A 17,493-nucleotide genomic window follows, 5' to 3' on the forward strand; every position below is an offset into this window, starting at 1 on the left:
TATATATATATATATATATATATTTTTTTTTTTTTCATTATTATAAAAAATCAGATAAATTATTATTAACTAATTTGTTTTACAGTCTAGATAAAATGATCATGTTTATTGAAAATAATTGTAATTAATAATCTATAATTTGAATTGTAATTAAAACCCTTATTAGAAGTCTTTGCTAATCCCAATAGAATAAACTTCCATGACTTTCAAATTTCCCCTGGATAGCTGCCTTTCGTTAGTAAAAACAGTAGTAATGACTTATCCTTTATACTATTATTTCTTATCGATTAAAATTTGTATTCTTATATTTTTAATTATAGGTTTTTTTAAATACCTATTGCGGAAAAAAAAAACATTAAAGCTAAAATTGGTTTATATACAAGGTGATTCTTTTATCATGAACCAGTCAATATCTCACTGGGTCCAATTAAGTATCTTTCGGGTACGATGTATGATCTGTAGTCTTGTTACGTCATTAAGAAATCGTTTCAACGTCTTAGGAGATATCGTCCAGACACAAATGTAGAAAAATATATTTTTAAAAACAATCTTATCTTCTCACCTCCGAATCGAATCGATGCGAACGTTATATTATGGGTGTCCGTGGTTTTTTTAGACCCATTTGTCAAAGTCATTATTCACACTGACGGTACGTTTTTCGTTTTAACTAGTTCATCATGTTTTTTTCGTGGTTAAGTATAACATTTTTGCGGTGTGAACCTAAACATGTGTGACACTCGTGCAAAAACATCTCACCCACTGCGTTATTAATTTTCTAATTTCCCAAACGTCCCGTCGAGTCTTTCTTAATTGAGTCCCTTTTTAAATTTACCTCCATAATAGAAGATGACCTTTATAAGTGGAAGCAACCGTGCAATTTATTTACCAGATAATTTGTAAATATTATTATTGCAAAAAAGAAGGTCAGAGCGCATTAGAGCGGGGTGGTAACATGTCTACTAGGATTTTTGTAGCTGAAAGTGATAAAAACACTTTAAAATAAACGATTCGATCGGAATACCAATATAAATAAAAGCATTATAACGACATAAATGCGCTTAATATTGTATAATTAGTAAAAGCAGAACCGTGTGTATAGGGGTCCATGGGGGCATTTTCTCGGCGGCGATATTTCCCTAAGTTGTATATAAGTACATGGAAATAAATTTGGGTTTAACTCGCTTAACTTTGTCAGCAGCGAAGACTTTAAAACTAGTTTACAGATGGCTTAGGACAATTATTTCCGAACGAAAACTATACACTTCCAATGACATTTAAAGTGTGTCAGTTTTCATCAAAAGTATACCCAAAACATGTACCCAAAACTTTTTGTATAGTTTTGGGTATACTTTTGATGACTTTCTAATAGAAAATAATTGTTTAAACATTTATTCATTCAATGGTATGGCTATAGGAATGCTTCTTGCTACACGTGTTACTTACTGTTCAACTGAACACGACTGTTTAATCACTCTCATATAAAAATCTAGGAGCTAACCAGTATAGTATGAAGTAAATAAAAAAGGGTTAAGACAATTATTAAATCTAAAAGTGACTTTATCACGGTCAAACGCTCTCGACACAAATCAGCTGCAAATAGTAAACATTTGACACAGCATAAACCATTACAATATAAATATTTACAACATACATTCATATTTCAATATTCTACCAATTAAAACTATAAAATTGTTATAGCATATGAAATTTAGACGAGGAAGGAAATTGCTTTCCAACAAAATACTGGTATTATATTTAAATCAGCATTCATTTTTTTTTTGCAAATGAGATGCCATCATTTAAAAAAAAAATCTATTTTCGTTAAGGTTTTTTTTTTGTAATTATTTTACGGAAAAATAAATCAATTATACTGCGTAGGGTTTTTGAATTATTCTATTTTAAATTCTAGTGGTTCTCAAAACTTCGATTAAAAGTATTCGAATAATACTAAGTACACACAAATATTTAATTAGGAAGTTCGCATAAAGCCCAACAGCGGTCAGAGATATCTTAAAGAGGATTAGACGGGAAATCAGTAGGAAACCCGCATTTTGAGAAACCCGTCGAAAGTTTGATTGGTTTTCGTACTGTTAACAGGTTCGTCTGTATTATTAAGCCTAAGATCGATAGAATAATTAGATACCTACATTAAATGTTTTACCTTTTACTCGAGTAGAAGGTGTGGGTCTGCAAACGCTAAAAGAACGAACGGCGAATATATTTTACAATATGTTATTTTTTAAAACTTTTATACTAATAACTTAATGATAATCATTGTCGTTTCATACTTCACACAATAAGGCTTACAGTATATGGTTTTTATGGTTAAGGGTTTTTTTTTAATATTATTTGATGGAATAGAGGCTTTCATTGTTCGCTGGAGTCTTGCGCAGTCCAACAATCTGGAAATGTATAAAAGCTCTCCAAAAACAACAAATATTGATGGATATTCAACTAAAACAAACAACAAGTGGGGCACGGCCAGTTAAAAGCAAAAAAATACATGGATTGAACTGAAAAATCAAAAACCATTGTAGACAGTTATAATGCAACTTCAATATTACAAAATTTAAACAGAACTGCGCATCTTTTTTTGTTTCACGTATTATTTATTTTATTTAGATGTTTAAAGTTAACTGGAATAAAGTAAGTTTCTTTCAAAGTCAATGACTGTTGGACAAATAATATATTATATTGTGCAATTATTTGTCTAAAACATATTTTACTTAGAACCCGGTCTACCGTTTAACGATTACAAGCTGTCATATTTTCGTGAACTTTAAAATCAGTTTTAATTCTTTCTGCGGGTAAGTAGATTTCGGAGAGGAAGTGATGTAGTTTTTAAATTTCTCGCCCAATAAAGCACCTGTCAGGTACGATTTCTCAGAGTGGCTACATGAAGAAATTTGTTAAGGTCGTCGTTGGCGTTTTCAGACGTATATTTGGTTTATAATATTTGTAAAAAATAAAATAAAATCGACATCTGAAAGACGAGACATTAATCACTAGAGCAATGGGTGTGCTCATAGGAATACACACAATATTCGTTCCAGGAGTTCTATTTTATTAACCGCCCAAACAAATTGAAAAATACCGTGAGGTATTATGTTACCCGCAAATGTCTGATTTATGATTACACAGCACAGCTACAGACTACGTTTAAAACTATATATTTTATGATAAGTTGATTAACGATGGGGATGGTTTACAGTAAACAAATAATGGGAATAAGATAAATAAATAACGAAAACACAGCTGTTATTGATCTTTATGAAATAACTACTATGTGTCTTATGCAATTTGAACGGGTGCCAAAGTTTATCATAAAACGTATGTTATATTGATGTAAATATTCTGAACAATAGATAATTATTGTATTCACCATCCGTGTACTATTATTACATAATGTTATTACTGTGGTAGACATTTGCAGACACAGGAGTGAAGTCTTGGTCCACATTAATTATAGTTATCCTTCTTGCTGAATTTTAATGAAAAAAAAAAGGATTACCCCATATAATATGCATTTGACAAAACCGCAAAGGGACACAATTACCCGCACATTATGTCATGGGCATAATTATTTTGGACAAAATGGCGAGAACAAAACATTGTGGAAAAAAAAGTCTGGGCACCGCAATGTATAATATAATAAATATATTAAGGTCTAAACAAACAAACAAAAATACTGTGTGTGAATAAAAAGTGCAAGAACAACTTTGATGTCAGATTGGAATTAAGCGAAAAACAATGATGTATTTTATTATAGTGTAATAATAAGTTGTACAAAAATATATTTTGTTTGAAGGTAAAATATCTTTAGGAGTATATATTTTTTTAAATAATTACTTATATCAATTAGATGATTTTGAGAAAAGTAGTTTATGTTAAATAAGCCATGGAATAATATGGAATTATCAACAACGCCTAATTTTCACAAACAATGCAATTTTTCTTAGTATTTTAGCCGATATTGAAATTAACAGCATTAGCTACTTAAAATATTTTTTTAAAAACTCTATATTGGTTAAATTATATTGATTAAATATTATGAATACACAACATGTCAATATGACGTGCGGAAGGGTCGAGGTGAAAGCACTTAAACGCTTTAACGACAGAAAACAAATTCAATTCACACAATATTAGTATAATGTTTAATTATTTGACATACAGTGTAATCAAGTAAAGCTAAGTGGTATTATAAATGACATATTTTACTTTAATAAGTAATTAGTTTATTTTTCTGATGTTACATTTCATTAATATGTTGAAAAAAATATCATTGTTCAGATTGTGTAATAACATATTATTAAGTATAAATTAAAATAAACGATTATTTCACTATCTAGTGTAAGTCAAAAAGGTTTAATTACAAAACTTGTACATAACATTATAGTATAGTAAATCACCACTCTCCCAATGTGGGACATCTTTGCCTACAGCCAATTTATGAGCACCTGTGTTCGCTCTTAATTTATACCTCAAGTTTGACTTAACTATATAAATTGCTTATAACCTTAATTGCTCTTCTTCCTCTTTATGACCAAACTTGAGACAACCTTTTGGAATTAACTTACTTAGAGAAAAATCACTGACAAAATATAGAGTAGTTTTGTAATTAAATGTGCTAAGAGTTGACGGGAAACAATAACGCCTGAAAATCTGTAACGAATATATTTCTATAGTCTCATAAATAATTTTACTAAAATTTAAAGTACTAATAAAAAAAAAATGCAAAATATCGAGCATGTTACATAGGTACGTTAAGTTGGATGTGAAATCTATTACAAAAGTATATTTTCCATTTGGCTCAGTAAATCCAGCTTCTAATAGAAAAAAATCGTTTCCCTGAGGAATCTAACCTAAAGTGCTTTTGTTAATAAGATTTTGTATTTTATTTTCAATACCTCCCTTTAGAAATAAACAATAACTTGTTTAATGTAAACGAGGATACGCAAGAGCGCTCTGAGGAAATTAAATCAATTCCCTTTCAAACCGAGGTCGACATCTCTGCATTACATGAAACTACAATTAAGAAGCTCGATGATGGAAAATAATCGAGTTGGTAACGGTGAGTTCGGAAACCGGAGAAAACAAAAATTAGCGACAGTTGACTTCAAAAACAAATGAGCAGCTGATTTTGATTATATTAAAGCAGGCAAGAGATAGAGAGAGTATGAGACAAGTAATTCCTCAATTCTCTTCAATGCCTACACGGCAGACATCGTAATAACAGAGTCTAGGAAATGTGTTTATGATGACATCATGAATAAAGTGGGCCAAGGGAATTCTTTTGAACAGTCAACCCTCGAAAAAGATCCAATTAAGGTAGAAAAGTTGTTGACACCTAACCTCTTACTTCAAATGCTAGGAGCCATGGCGTTCCGTCTGAACAATCGGCAAGCAGTGACAGCACTATGGTTAAAAGTAATAAACGTTTATATCGCAATGAATGAGTGTCTTTGACATCGAGGATGCATCACAAAAGTTTTCTAAAGCGATAACAGCAAGTGTAAGTACATTCTTATAGTAGTTCACTCAAATAAATTTTGACATGGAGATGTCTTAAGATTGGGTGGGTCAATACAAAATTTTGCGTGGACCTTACTATGTCACAATTTCGCGTCATTATCACGGTATCACGACCGATGACGTCAGATGATAAGATAACGCTGATAAGGGTTAATAATAACAAATCAGTGATAAGAGATTAGATGTAATCCAAATGTGACGATTTAAACCGTCCTATCACTAATCGCTAGTAAAAGTGTTGGAAGGTTAAGGAAACGAGAAAGGGACGGATTTACTGGTTTGATTTGGTAACTAGTTTGATTTGTACAATGCTGAAGACCCAAATAGCTATCAGTTTGTTGTTTGCCAAGATAGGACGGCTCCGAATAATTTCCAGGCGCAAATAATTGCGTCATTTTTCCAAAAATAATTACTAAAGTGTTGATTAAACATCTGAAAGTTGCAAATAAATCTACTTACAGAATTTTAATCAATCTCCGTAATGGCTGTTGAACGAATGAAGGTAGCTCGAGGCGTGTGAAGAGGGACAAAAAACATTTTATAGAGTTATGATAAGTCATCGATTTACAAGGGAAAATAATGAATCTGCTGTTGTTGGTAGAACAAAAAAAGGACCGAGTTTGTCGCACAAGTATAATGTAAACCAATATTCATCAACGACATCCGGAAACGATTAAAAGGGTTTTCCCATTTATTTTTATTTGTCAAGGGCCGAAATTCAGTGACAGGCGAGTAGACGGATCGGAACATAATAATTTTTCTTTAGCTTTTCTCGACACTTTGACTTTATCGACTATATTATTTGGAAATATTTCGGCATTTATAATTAATAGCTTTGTGACTGTTTTATTTTTAGCTTCAATGGGTACCTTAATTTATTTATTTTTCGTGTTTAGACCCACGATATATTTTGAACCGCTTCACCGATTTCTTCGTTTAGCGCCTCTAAAGATCAGAAATCTTACCTGGAAGGTACTTTGCAGGGCTAATCATTAATACAATTGATTCCTTCACATTCAAAATCGAAATAAATTGAAAGTAGATCTAGAACATTTACGATCACCTCAGGAAAATGGAGAAAAAAAAAGAGAAAACTGCACTTTGACCGTAGTAATTTTTTAGGCTGTTGCCTGAGTGAATAAACAAACAGTCAACAGGTACCAGAGAACAATTTCCATTATGTTTGTCTACAGATTTTTGTGAGAATTTATGCTGTATCCTTACCATTTGTACAGCCACAGTTGTTGTATTTTTGTATCGCTTCACAAATAGTAGCACTGTCACGTTCAATGGTTTATATTGATTTTAAAATTATGCGCCGAGAATACAAAAACGATGTGATTTCTTGTGTACAAATTGCGAAATCTGCACAAGTCCCAAAGGCGCTAAAAACTAAAGACAATCGGATGAAGAAAAGTTAACAAAAAAATAAATAAACTAGTTATACTAGTGAGAACATCTCGAGAACAATGAATTGGCATTTTGATCACGTAAACTTCTTATTGGACTCTGTATTTTAAAAGACGGACGATCTATTTAATATTTCCTCTAAAACCGATACAACCTATAAAACGTGCCCGTGGGAACGATCACAGTGAAATTCGTAGGCCTTTTTCAATCCACTCGGTTTGATTAATTTTAATTTTTGTATTTAATCATACACAAAACAGCGCTAACAATAAATCGGTCCATAGTGTATTGTGTAACAACAGGATATAACTAAAGCAATAATAATACTTTTATTCTTGTCAATACCGCTTCGGAGTATTTATTCAAGGGAATTTAAATTATCTTATGATCTCCATTGAGATTTGTTTATATGTACCGGATTATAAATGTTTGAAGTATAAATACGTTTGATTTTCGAGCAAAAACAATACACTAAATTAGAAATTTTGGTTATTACATTTATTGGCATACATTTTTTGTGTGGGTCTTCGATGACCTTTAAACTGCTCAGCTGATTATCTTTATAAAGGGCGTAACTGGGGTTTTATTTGAATAATGTGACTTTTTTTTTAATTGGGATTCTATTTGTAAAATAATAATCAATGTTAGCAAAAAAATAACGATATTTCTAGGAATTTCCTCTTGCAAATTACAAAAAAAAAAACGCTGAGCTAAAACTTTTTTTTTTTTTGGTTATTGACTGGAAAGATAATTAGACATCATTTAGACGAAAACCCACTGTTAAACTTTCGTTTTGGTTAATTAATGTCACCGTCAAATAAATATCAAATTTAGGATGGATTTTTTTAATGACAAAATGCGGATTTTTGTGAATGAAAAAAAAGTTTTAAAATATAAATTATGTATTTATATGACTTTAAAAAATGTAAAATTATTAAAATTTCGAGTGACATCAATTAAAATTTTAACTACTCTTTTTAAAAGTCATTTGTCATTTTTCTAACTCACTATTATAATCGGTGATTTGTATTTCACAAAACGTTACCGTGGCCAAAGACTTCAACGGCCGTCGTTCAGTTTAGAGATAACCAAATCATTTTATTGTTATAAAGTTTATCGTCTGAATGGCTGGCATTGCTTATAAGTACAGCAAAAGCCATAACATACAATTTTTTGAACACAAAAACCACTTTAAATCTAAAAAATCCCAATAGATTATTTTGATCGTTGTTAGTGTAGTGCGTTGAAGAGAAAAAAGTAACAATTCCTCTCGAAAGTGAACAAAGTGTGAGGGGACATTTTTTATATACGAATAGATTATTTTTTTTAGATTTTATCTGATTTATATATTTACAATTTAGGTATAAAAGGTGCAACGGTGAAGAAATCATTTTTTATTATAAATCCATGTGAAATGCACTATTTTTATTCTTTATTCCATAATTAAGAATGTGTTAAGTTGTACAGTATAGTGTACTATTTTACAAACTGCTACAAGCACCATCAGGATTATCTGTTTCATAAGTTCTATAAAACCAAACAAAATTAATTCTTTATTATATTAACAAGATATGCAATGGATCAAATGTGTTTCGCAGTTGCCAATTGTATTTGAAACGTTTTCATATCAGACAAATTGATAATTTATTATTTTCCACTTAATTCAAGTTAAAAACAATTACAACGACTACGGACATTTTTAATAACATTTGTTTATTATTGCTAAACTTCAACAAAACAAACTCGTTTTGAAATAAGAATATTGTTAATGATAAAAAGTTATTTGTTTACACGGTGGCCAATTAATAAATATTTATTCAATATTTTGTAAAGACATTAAAATAAAGAAATTCGGACATGGGAAAGAGCACATCAGGCTTTAGAAATAACAATTCTATATTAAGATCTTGCGCCTTTTTGGGGGCATATAATTGGAAATACCCAGTATAAAACAAAAGTAATACATAAATCCTATATATTAAAATATTCTGGATGACTTTGGCGGGATTTAATTTAATGAAATTCCTAAGTTTAACATAATATTATACATTATACGAATGTATATACTTTATCACAATGTTAAGAAATACCGTTTTGTCACGTGATAGCCGTTTACTTCTTTTTATTTGATTTGTTAAATAACAATGAATTTCAATTACACATTGGAGCGTAATATTTCTTAAAAATAACTTTTATGAAAAAAAACTTATCCTCGCTAGCAGTGTTAAAAAAAAAAAAGCATACAGCCTACAGAATATTAATACCACACAAACATGTACATCGAAGCATGTGTATAAAATATTTGCCTACATGGTGATATAATATATGCACCTGACGTTTCCTGATAGAAAATTCTGATCACACCATTCTTTATTCCACTCTTTGTTTCCATCTATAGCTTTTCTTATTCGTTTGTAGTTTAACGACATTTCAATATAACCTATAAGCAGTCTAAATGTGACGCAAGCAATATCTTTTTAATAAAAAAAAAATAATGTTATCCGTTCCTTTACATTTTAAGTAAACAATGTGACATATTATAATTAAAAAAAGAAGATTCCGCCCTAATATTTCCACGACCAAAGAATCACATACATTTCATTATACAAGGTGATTCACTAATTGAGGCATCTAGTTTCAAAACCAGCTGATTAATAAAATACAAAACCTAAGCTCTACATTTTAAATAAATGAGTCTATAGTTAAAAACCACTGACCGTGGTATTATTTGAGTAAGTATTTCATTATTATCCCTAACATAATCTGACAAGTTTAATCCTATAATTGCATAGTAAAATAACTGAATTGTTTCGGCTTAAATAAAATTTAAAAAAAAACTTGGTGATATAAAACTAAATCCGCCGTTAAATGAATTCATTGCATCTACATAGTTTCTGCGAAACGGTTAGAGTGCTTTTTTAGACATCATTTTATGCACAGAAATAATATAAAGATGAACAAAAGCTGACGAAATACAAATACAAAATTATTCAAATTGAATTGTAAAAAATTTGAATGTAAAAAAAAATACAGTTTAAACACATTACAAGCACTTGTTGAGCAAAACCGTTCTGAGAACTAATTAAAATTGAATTCAGCAAGTTTAGCAAATGTAAACTTATATCAACTGATGTTTATTTTACAAACCAATTGCGGTGGTTTTTTTTTTTTTTAACTTTTTTTACAATCATTTTTGCGTTATACCGAGTAGGGACTTCTTCACAACACAATGTGTTATAATAGTAAAAACGTCAAGAAAAAAGAAGTTTTTTCAGAACTTTGAATTTACAAAATATGTTTGTAACGAACTACTTACGTCACCCAGAAATCACGTTAAAATAGCAACAAACCAAACCTAACCTAACCGTTACTAGTTTAATAGGCAGCGAAATAAACATTTAAAAAACAAGCAAAGCAAAAAAAAAAACCGTACCCGAGTGATCCGTCGGTAGAAATGCCGAAATCGAATTCGGCCAAAACCAATAACACTGTAATTGATTAAATCCAATTTAGAGTTGACATTTTTTTTTTTTCAATTACTAAACCCGCTCCGACCAAAAGAATTCAGTACTCGACCAATTTCTAAAGGGATTCCACAAGTTGTGAATATTCCCAACGTTACTTGTAACATATAATTATTATAACGTTTTAAAGTAATTAACTCTTCTATAAGGATCTTAGTGGCATATTATGATAGATTAGTTGAAGAAAATCATAAAATTCAAAGAAGAAGAATAATAATTATCGGTGTAGTCCAATATAGAAAATGATTCATTAATGATAAGGCACACAATGATATGTTTTCTCATTGTAATTGCAATTTTGTAGTTTTTCTTCTTGGAGACATTTTTGGGTAAGTTCTGTTACAACAATGCAAGACAATATTCAAATTTTTATCTTTTTGTTTTTTCCTGAGCTCTACCAACTCTTAAAACTTAAATAGCAACGTATAAATTATTTAATTAATATTTCAAATTAGAAATGATTTGCTGACAATTTAGACTGGTCGACAACCAGTTTTGGATAGTTAATTTGGTTATTTTAGAAACGAATTGCAATCAACCAATCATAAAATATTTCCCCAAAAATTGGTTATCGATCAGTCAACATTTCCAGCAAATTATTATTTGACGAAAATTGTATTTTAATGAAATAAAATGTGACTAAAATATATATTTGATTAAAAGCCAAAGCGCGTTTCCTATTTGGTAAAGTGATTTTTTTTTTGTGATTACAAAACTATAAAGAAAAAGTAGATATCGACACCAGTTTGGCAAATGTAAATAAAACATTTTTATTTCTATACATTTTATGGGTTTCCATTAAAAAAACTTTTATTAAAACTTTTTATTAGCCTTCCGTTGTAACATAATATTCACGAAGTACTCCTAAAAAAACTCTTTTCAAATTATATGAAAGCAACAATACAAATTACAGCTCTTATGGAGTACATCAAAATATGTTAGACACATATAAGTATACAACCGAACAAATAATTTAAATATCATACAAACCGAGCTGCTCGCTTAGAAAGTTTAATGCGAAACTTAAAAATACTAACTTTTGAGTTAACAGACTGTTTTTTTTATTAAACTTTAAAGAGCAATTTGTTTTTAAACAATATGTTGATTTCGGTGGAAAAGTGGAATTTATTTTTTCAAAAATTATAATATTTCAAGTATTGAACAATAAATGGTAGGACTTTTGGGTTAAACGCTGAACTAAGAAGGCATTGTTTTATATACTGTTTTTGTGTTTATATGTAAAAACATGCTTTTGAAACCAAATTACGGCGTTCTATAACTTTGTAAAACTAGTCAGATTAGTTCTGATATTGAATTTAACATACTTTAGATAAACTTCTATCGATAAACGTTGACAAACCAAATAAATATTTAAGCCCAGACGATCAACCCTAATCGCTTTCATCAATTGTCATTACATGCGATTAATTGAAAGTTATTTTATCACTTTCTGTTTTAATAATTTCTATAAATCTGTGACCTCCCCCGCTTCAATAATATGCTCCTTCTCACGTCGCGTCGACCCCACTGTTCTGGCTCTTGGTTTTTTTATGAAGATTGTTTAGACCAATGCCACTACTAAACGACCTCGTTTGTAGGCAAACCGGAAGCCAAGAAATAACGCAGGCCTATTTGTTGTTTGTTTGTGTTGGTTCTTTTCTTTAAAAATGAGTTATCGCCCTATTAGAAGGTAATGCGCACTGTAATCTTAGTAGCTATTAGAGGAGGTTCACGCGCTGTTTCCAAATCGTGGATATTTATTACAACAACAAGAGGTACTCTACCGTAAGTCATATACTATAGTATTTACCATGAATACCTAGTCGAGAAAAAGTCACGTGTGCCCAAGGTTTCGGTTTGCGTTCACAGCAAAATCATGTAAAAGTGCCGAAGTAAGGCCATTTACAAAAGAAATATTATTACTTTGGTTGTTGTTTCCCCGGAAAAGCTACTGCTATTACTCGAGTCACAGACGAAGTCATCCGAATATATTTTCTACTTTAGCTTATGTCACTAAGTGTTGTTGTAACATTTTTAAATTAACGCCCAACATTGATTAAGAGATTCGAAAATCACAAAATAAAACCAATATACTGAAATAAGATTTGTTCGTATAATTGCCCTTATAAAATATATGTCGCTACCCAAGCCTATACAAAAAACCAACAAGCGGTACAATGCGAGAACAAAAATGCGTTGGCCTACATACCAAACATACAGCAAGCAATATTATACTATTTATCCGTATTAAAATATATATCCCCTCTCCTCCCCCCCCCCAAAAAAAAAAAAATTCTGGCCCGATCGATTCAATTTATGGCGATTGTATAAATTACAGGTTTAAATGCGGTACGGTGGAACAACACAATACCTACATACTATTATGATATGCGTTTGTGTGGATTTCCAAATAAATTAGGCACGCGCCGCGGGATGAGCTTTTGTCGTAAAACCCGTGTGGTTTTAATTATTCGCAACGCTCAAACCGACCGTGGCTTATGTTCGGGTAGACATATTTAGTGTGTTCCGGGTATGCATAGTGAATGAATATGTGTGCTTGCTGCCGAAGACAATAGGGTAACCTTGTATGGGGAAGGGTTTTGACGATATGCTTTCGGTCTGGTGTATAAGCGCGGTACAGAACTGTGCCTAGGGCTGGTAGAAAGGACGCCGGGGGAGTAGGTGAGAAAGGAAGGGGTAAGTGGAGGGGGGGGGGCGTAATAAAAAGCGTTTGTCGTTTCAATTTGTTTTTATAGTCAGTATATAGAACAGCCTTTGGCGTGGATAAAAGCAGAGAAAATCGTAGGCAACGGTTGTGATGTTTTTTTTTTTTTTTTTTTTTTACATAACGGCACCTTTTGTACCTAAGCCTAATGTAAAACGCCACAACAGTTGGTGTCGTTTAGATCGTTGCGATCTGACGTTGAAAAGGGTTGTCGCGTAGTGTAACCCTATACAGGGTGATTCTTTTTAACGTAAGGCACTAAGTTAAACCAACTTTAATTTAGTGGTTTTTCTAAAGTTTAAAGTTTACGGTGGGAAGAAGGGTGGAGTGTATTTTATAAAAAAGGTTAGCTTACGTTTTCATTTAAGTCTCTAGGGAACCGTTCTGGTAAGGTTTTGAACACGCTCTATAGGAAAAAACTGTTGTCTATAATTCATATTACATTTATTCAGACTTGGGAAAGCAACATTATCATAAAATTCAAAATAAAATAAGAAGTATAGTCGTTTTTTCCTGTGGTTTTAGATGCGGCACAAGGGAAAACACGTCATACTCTATGTGTTCAATCTTCAGATTTTTGTCGTGTTATTTGTTTCTTACAATTTGTTTATATAAAGTTACGAGGACGTAAAACGTCCAGGGAGTTTCTTATAAGCAATTTGTTTTCCTAAAATCACAGTTAAGGATTTATCGTTTTTCTAAAATTATTTATCAACGTTGCATGCGATAGACAGTATATTTTTTGTACACAATTTGTATAGCATTATTGAACGATTATCAAACAATTAACAGCGAACGGTTGAAATATAAAATATATTGTGTTTTTTGGAAATATTATACTATTACTTAGCATAATACATTTGTTATCTAAACGAATAATGAAAGAATATATTTTTTTTTCATCTAGAGAAGACAATGGATGTAATTTCTACTGTTTACATGGTCAAGATAAATTATTTGTTTAATTCGTCTAGATGAAAAAAAAAAAAGATCAAAAGGAAATAATCAAGATAATGCCTAATTACCATTTCCCAATTCAGTTCGGATACTGCCTGAATTGCGTATCACAGTATTTATAGATTAATAAAAATTATATTTCATGTGTTGGACGTGATCGCAGTAAGTGTCTGCGGTACAGTTATGTATGTAATATACATTAAACATACCTGAGCGTATCTGTCTACTACACCCTCTCCCATGTTCAGGTCGGTGCCGGCGGTGCAGTTGCCGCCCAAGTGTTGTTGCGATTCGACAACGCGCAGAAGAGCGTTGGCCTTATCCAACAGATTTGGGCCTCCGCCACTGGCCTTCATCAACGACGGCGAGCCTAAGCCGATGCCGTCGTCGAGCGCGACGGTCGTCAGCCGCGTGACCGGTTGGTCGTTGTGCTGTTGTTGCGCCCACCTGGCCATCCTCGAACGACCGTGCCGCACGGTAACGGCCATCGCGCTCAGCACCCACATGGACACCACGGTGGCCACTAACATGACGCGTACGGCCACACGGTCAAGACGCGACTGTCCGGTGGCCGTCCATAACAACTTCGGTCGTCCCCGGCGGGGGAGGGGGAGGCAGCACTTCCCGGGCGGCGAGTATAGGGAAACTTAAAACCAAAAACCGAAACCTGTATTAGGAAAAAAAAACACGAAGAGCTGTCAAACCAGCTCAAAAACACCCGCACTCAAGTGATCACCCCGAAACGTTGCCGGTGTGCGCGCATTTCGTTCAAGTCCATTTCGTCGGCGGGTACGCGTACGGTAACCGTTGGCGTGCGATCCGCAAAGATACCGTTAAGCGACTAACACTGTCGACGTGATGGACCACGTACCGGCGCGGCGACAGCGCGCCGCTAAACGGCGCGGCGGCCGGTATCTTCGCCGCAATAACTTCTAGCCGCACGTGTTAGAAGTCTGTTGGATCGTCACGTTGGACACTTCGAACGACCGGCGATCTTACAACAAGGCTAAGATGGTCAAACTTTTGTGTACGCCAAACGGACGTGTCGACTGGACACCGTGTTCTGGGCGAGAAAAGTCGACAATAATAATTTGTCAACGACATTCATTACACAATACAGAGTGATCAATTTAACGTAAGATACTCATTTCCTCTTAAAATAATTGCAATTGTGTAATTTTTCTTTTTTAACACATTTTTATTTATTTTATTTTTAAATATTATACCATTAACAAATATTTAAAACGGAAAAAGGGTGAAGTGTAGTATTCATTTTATTTGTGCGCATTATTCTACCGCATTTCAACTAAAAAAATACCCTTTAACCTTTAATACATTTAAAAATAATTAACTAAAACTGGTATCGACCAGTTGAAATTTTCAGCAAATCATTCGTAAATTAAAATGTTAATTAAATATGTACGTTTCCATCTAAATTTAAAATATTGATAGAGCTCTGGAAAATTTAAAAAAGGTAAATACCCTGTAATTTTATAATATTGTGGATCAAGTAATAAAAAAATATTTTTATACTCGGTCACTCTTACCAACTTTGAGTATTTTATCAAAATGCCTGCTTTAACATAAAATTTGAATGTTCGGCCTGTATAAGGATGACACGGCAAGGTGTTGAGTACCGACTTAATAACATTTTTAGTGTCGATATTGCACAGAGTGTTTCAATCAAGGGTACTTATAAAAATAAGCAACTGTCTTGACGGATTTTCAAAACCAAAAAAAATATAAAGACTTTGACTTCGAAGTCCAAAAAGAATGCTTAAAAAACAAAAAAAGCAAAATATGCCTCGTTATATAGTGTAAAACCGCTTACCTCGAAAGAGGGGTCGCATAATTTGACTTCCTTTTCAGTACTTTATTCGAAAAATTATGTAACCGATTATTTTAGTTGAGAATTTCTAGGTATCGTTTGATTTCTAAAGACAATGTGAACCAATTTTTATTTTCCTCGCTGATAGACGATCTTATTTAGGATACAAAGAGTGAGGTAACTTGGTGTCTTTTAAATGTGGATGATGAGGTACACCGATGGTAGTTGACCGTCTAGAAGTATTAGAGCAATCCAGAGAGGTGTCTTTAAAGTTGGTATCACAATATTTTACTAAACTCTTAATATGTTGCTTTAGAGAAACCTAACCTCGTTGTAAAATTCCTGCCATAAGCTTAATTATAAACAACTAGTTAATATTAATATTCAGTTTTTATAGACCAGTTATTTAGTGGTAGTTATGTAATCAAGCCCAACTTTGGTAATTTCATACTGTGCCTCGTTTTGGCTGTACTAGTTTACACCAACTTCATCTGTACTAATGTACACTATACTTGGTTTAGACTTTGGTCGGTTTTTGTTCTATTGCACTGATTGGAGAGACAATACCAAAAACCATAACCGATGCGGCGTTATTAAACCTAAGTACAAGCCCAGTTAATGCGTTTTGACGGAACTATGGAGTACAGTAACAAAGGAAAATGATTGGTATTCTCTGAGTTGACCTGACAGCTCTTTGTAATGGAAATTTCAAAATTACCTTTCTTGCCTATGCAAATTTTCTTTATTGAAACGAATTGACGAATTTTGCGTGTCAGTTATATTCTGTTCGTTGAATACTTTTGGATTTAATTATTATTTATTTTCTTATAAAAACCACTTTAGTACGATATGCATATTATTATGCAAAACCATATCGGCCACAATTGCCGCTGTAACAAAATTTTGCCGTCGATAAAATGAAAACAAATTCGAAACGATTTAGTCGAGACAAATATTAAGTACCTCGGGTTGTTCAACAAGACCATTAAAAAATTATAACAAATTACTTTGCTCGTTCAAAATCCAGACAAATGTTTTTAAGAGGTTTACCCTATCGTGTTAGAAGATTGTTATGAATGCAATTCTATCCCGTGATTTTACTATAACAGTGTTGCTTTACAAAAGCTAATATTAATATTTATACTTATACCAACTATTGAAACTATCTAGAAGTAAAACCATTTAATAGCACTAAACTTGGAACATGAGTTTGAAAGTTTTCCAACGTCTGACTACGCAAAAGGTTTAAAAAAGGTTTATCCGACAACTTTATTCAATTTTATTTTTAATAAGTTGTAAATTTATATGAAAATATGGTAAATACTAAAAAACATAATTTATCCGTAGTTAGCAGTTGTATTATTTATAACTCTGATCTGGATAATGTTTGTTGGCGTACGATATGAAGTTATACAGAGTGAACAATTTAACGTAATACTTTAATTTTCTCTTCAAATAATTGCAAATTTGTAGTTTTTCATTTTGGAGATACTTTACAAAATGAGACAGTGTAT

At 32.2% G+C, this 17,493-nt stretch overlaps 1 protein-coding gene across 1 annotated transcript in view; it reads right to left on the reverse strand.

Moving 5' to 3' along the window:
* LOC126846329 (probable G-protein coupled receptor CG31760) overlaps positions 1 to 14,958 on the reverse strand; it is an 82,189-nt gene extending 67,231 nt beyond the window's left edge. Inside the window, exon 1 of the mRNA XM_050585644.1 lies at positions 14,361 to 14,958. Within this exon, the coding sequence (XP_050441601.1) occupies positions 14,361 to 14,681 (321 nt within the window). The 5' untranslated portion in view covers positions 14,682 to 14,958. The remainder of the gene's footprint in view (positions 1 to 14,360) is intronic.
* Positions 14,959 to 17,493: the final 2,535 nt, after the last annotated feature.

The sequence above is a fragment of the Adelges cooleyi genome, unplaced genomic scaffold (assembly GCF_023614345.1).
Source record: "Adelges cooleyi isolate 19-005CV unplaced genomic scaffold, UGA_ACOO_1.1 ACOO_flye_CR_arks_rails_tigmint_CR_PRNA_9, whole genome shotgun sequence".
NCBI classification, from domain to species: domain Eukaryota; kingdom Metazoa; phylum Arthropoda; class Insecta; order Hemiptera; family Adelgidae; genus Adelges; species Adelges cooleyi.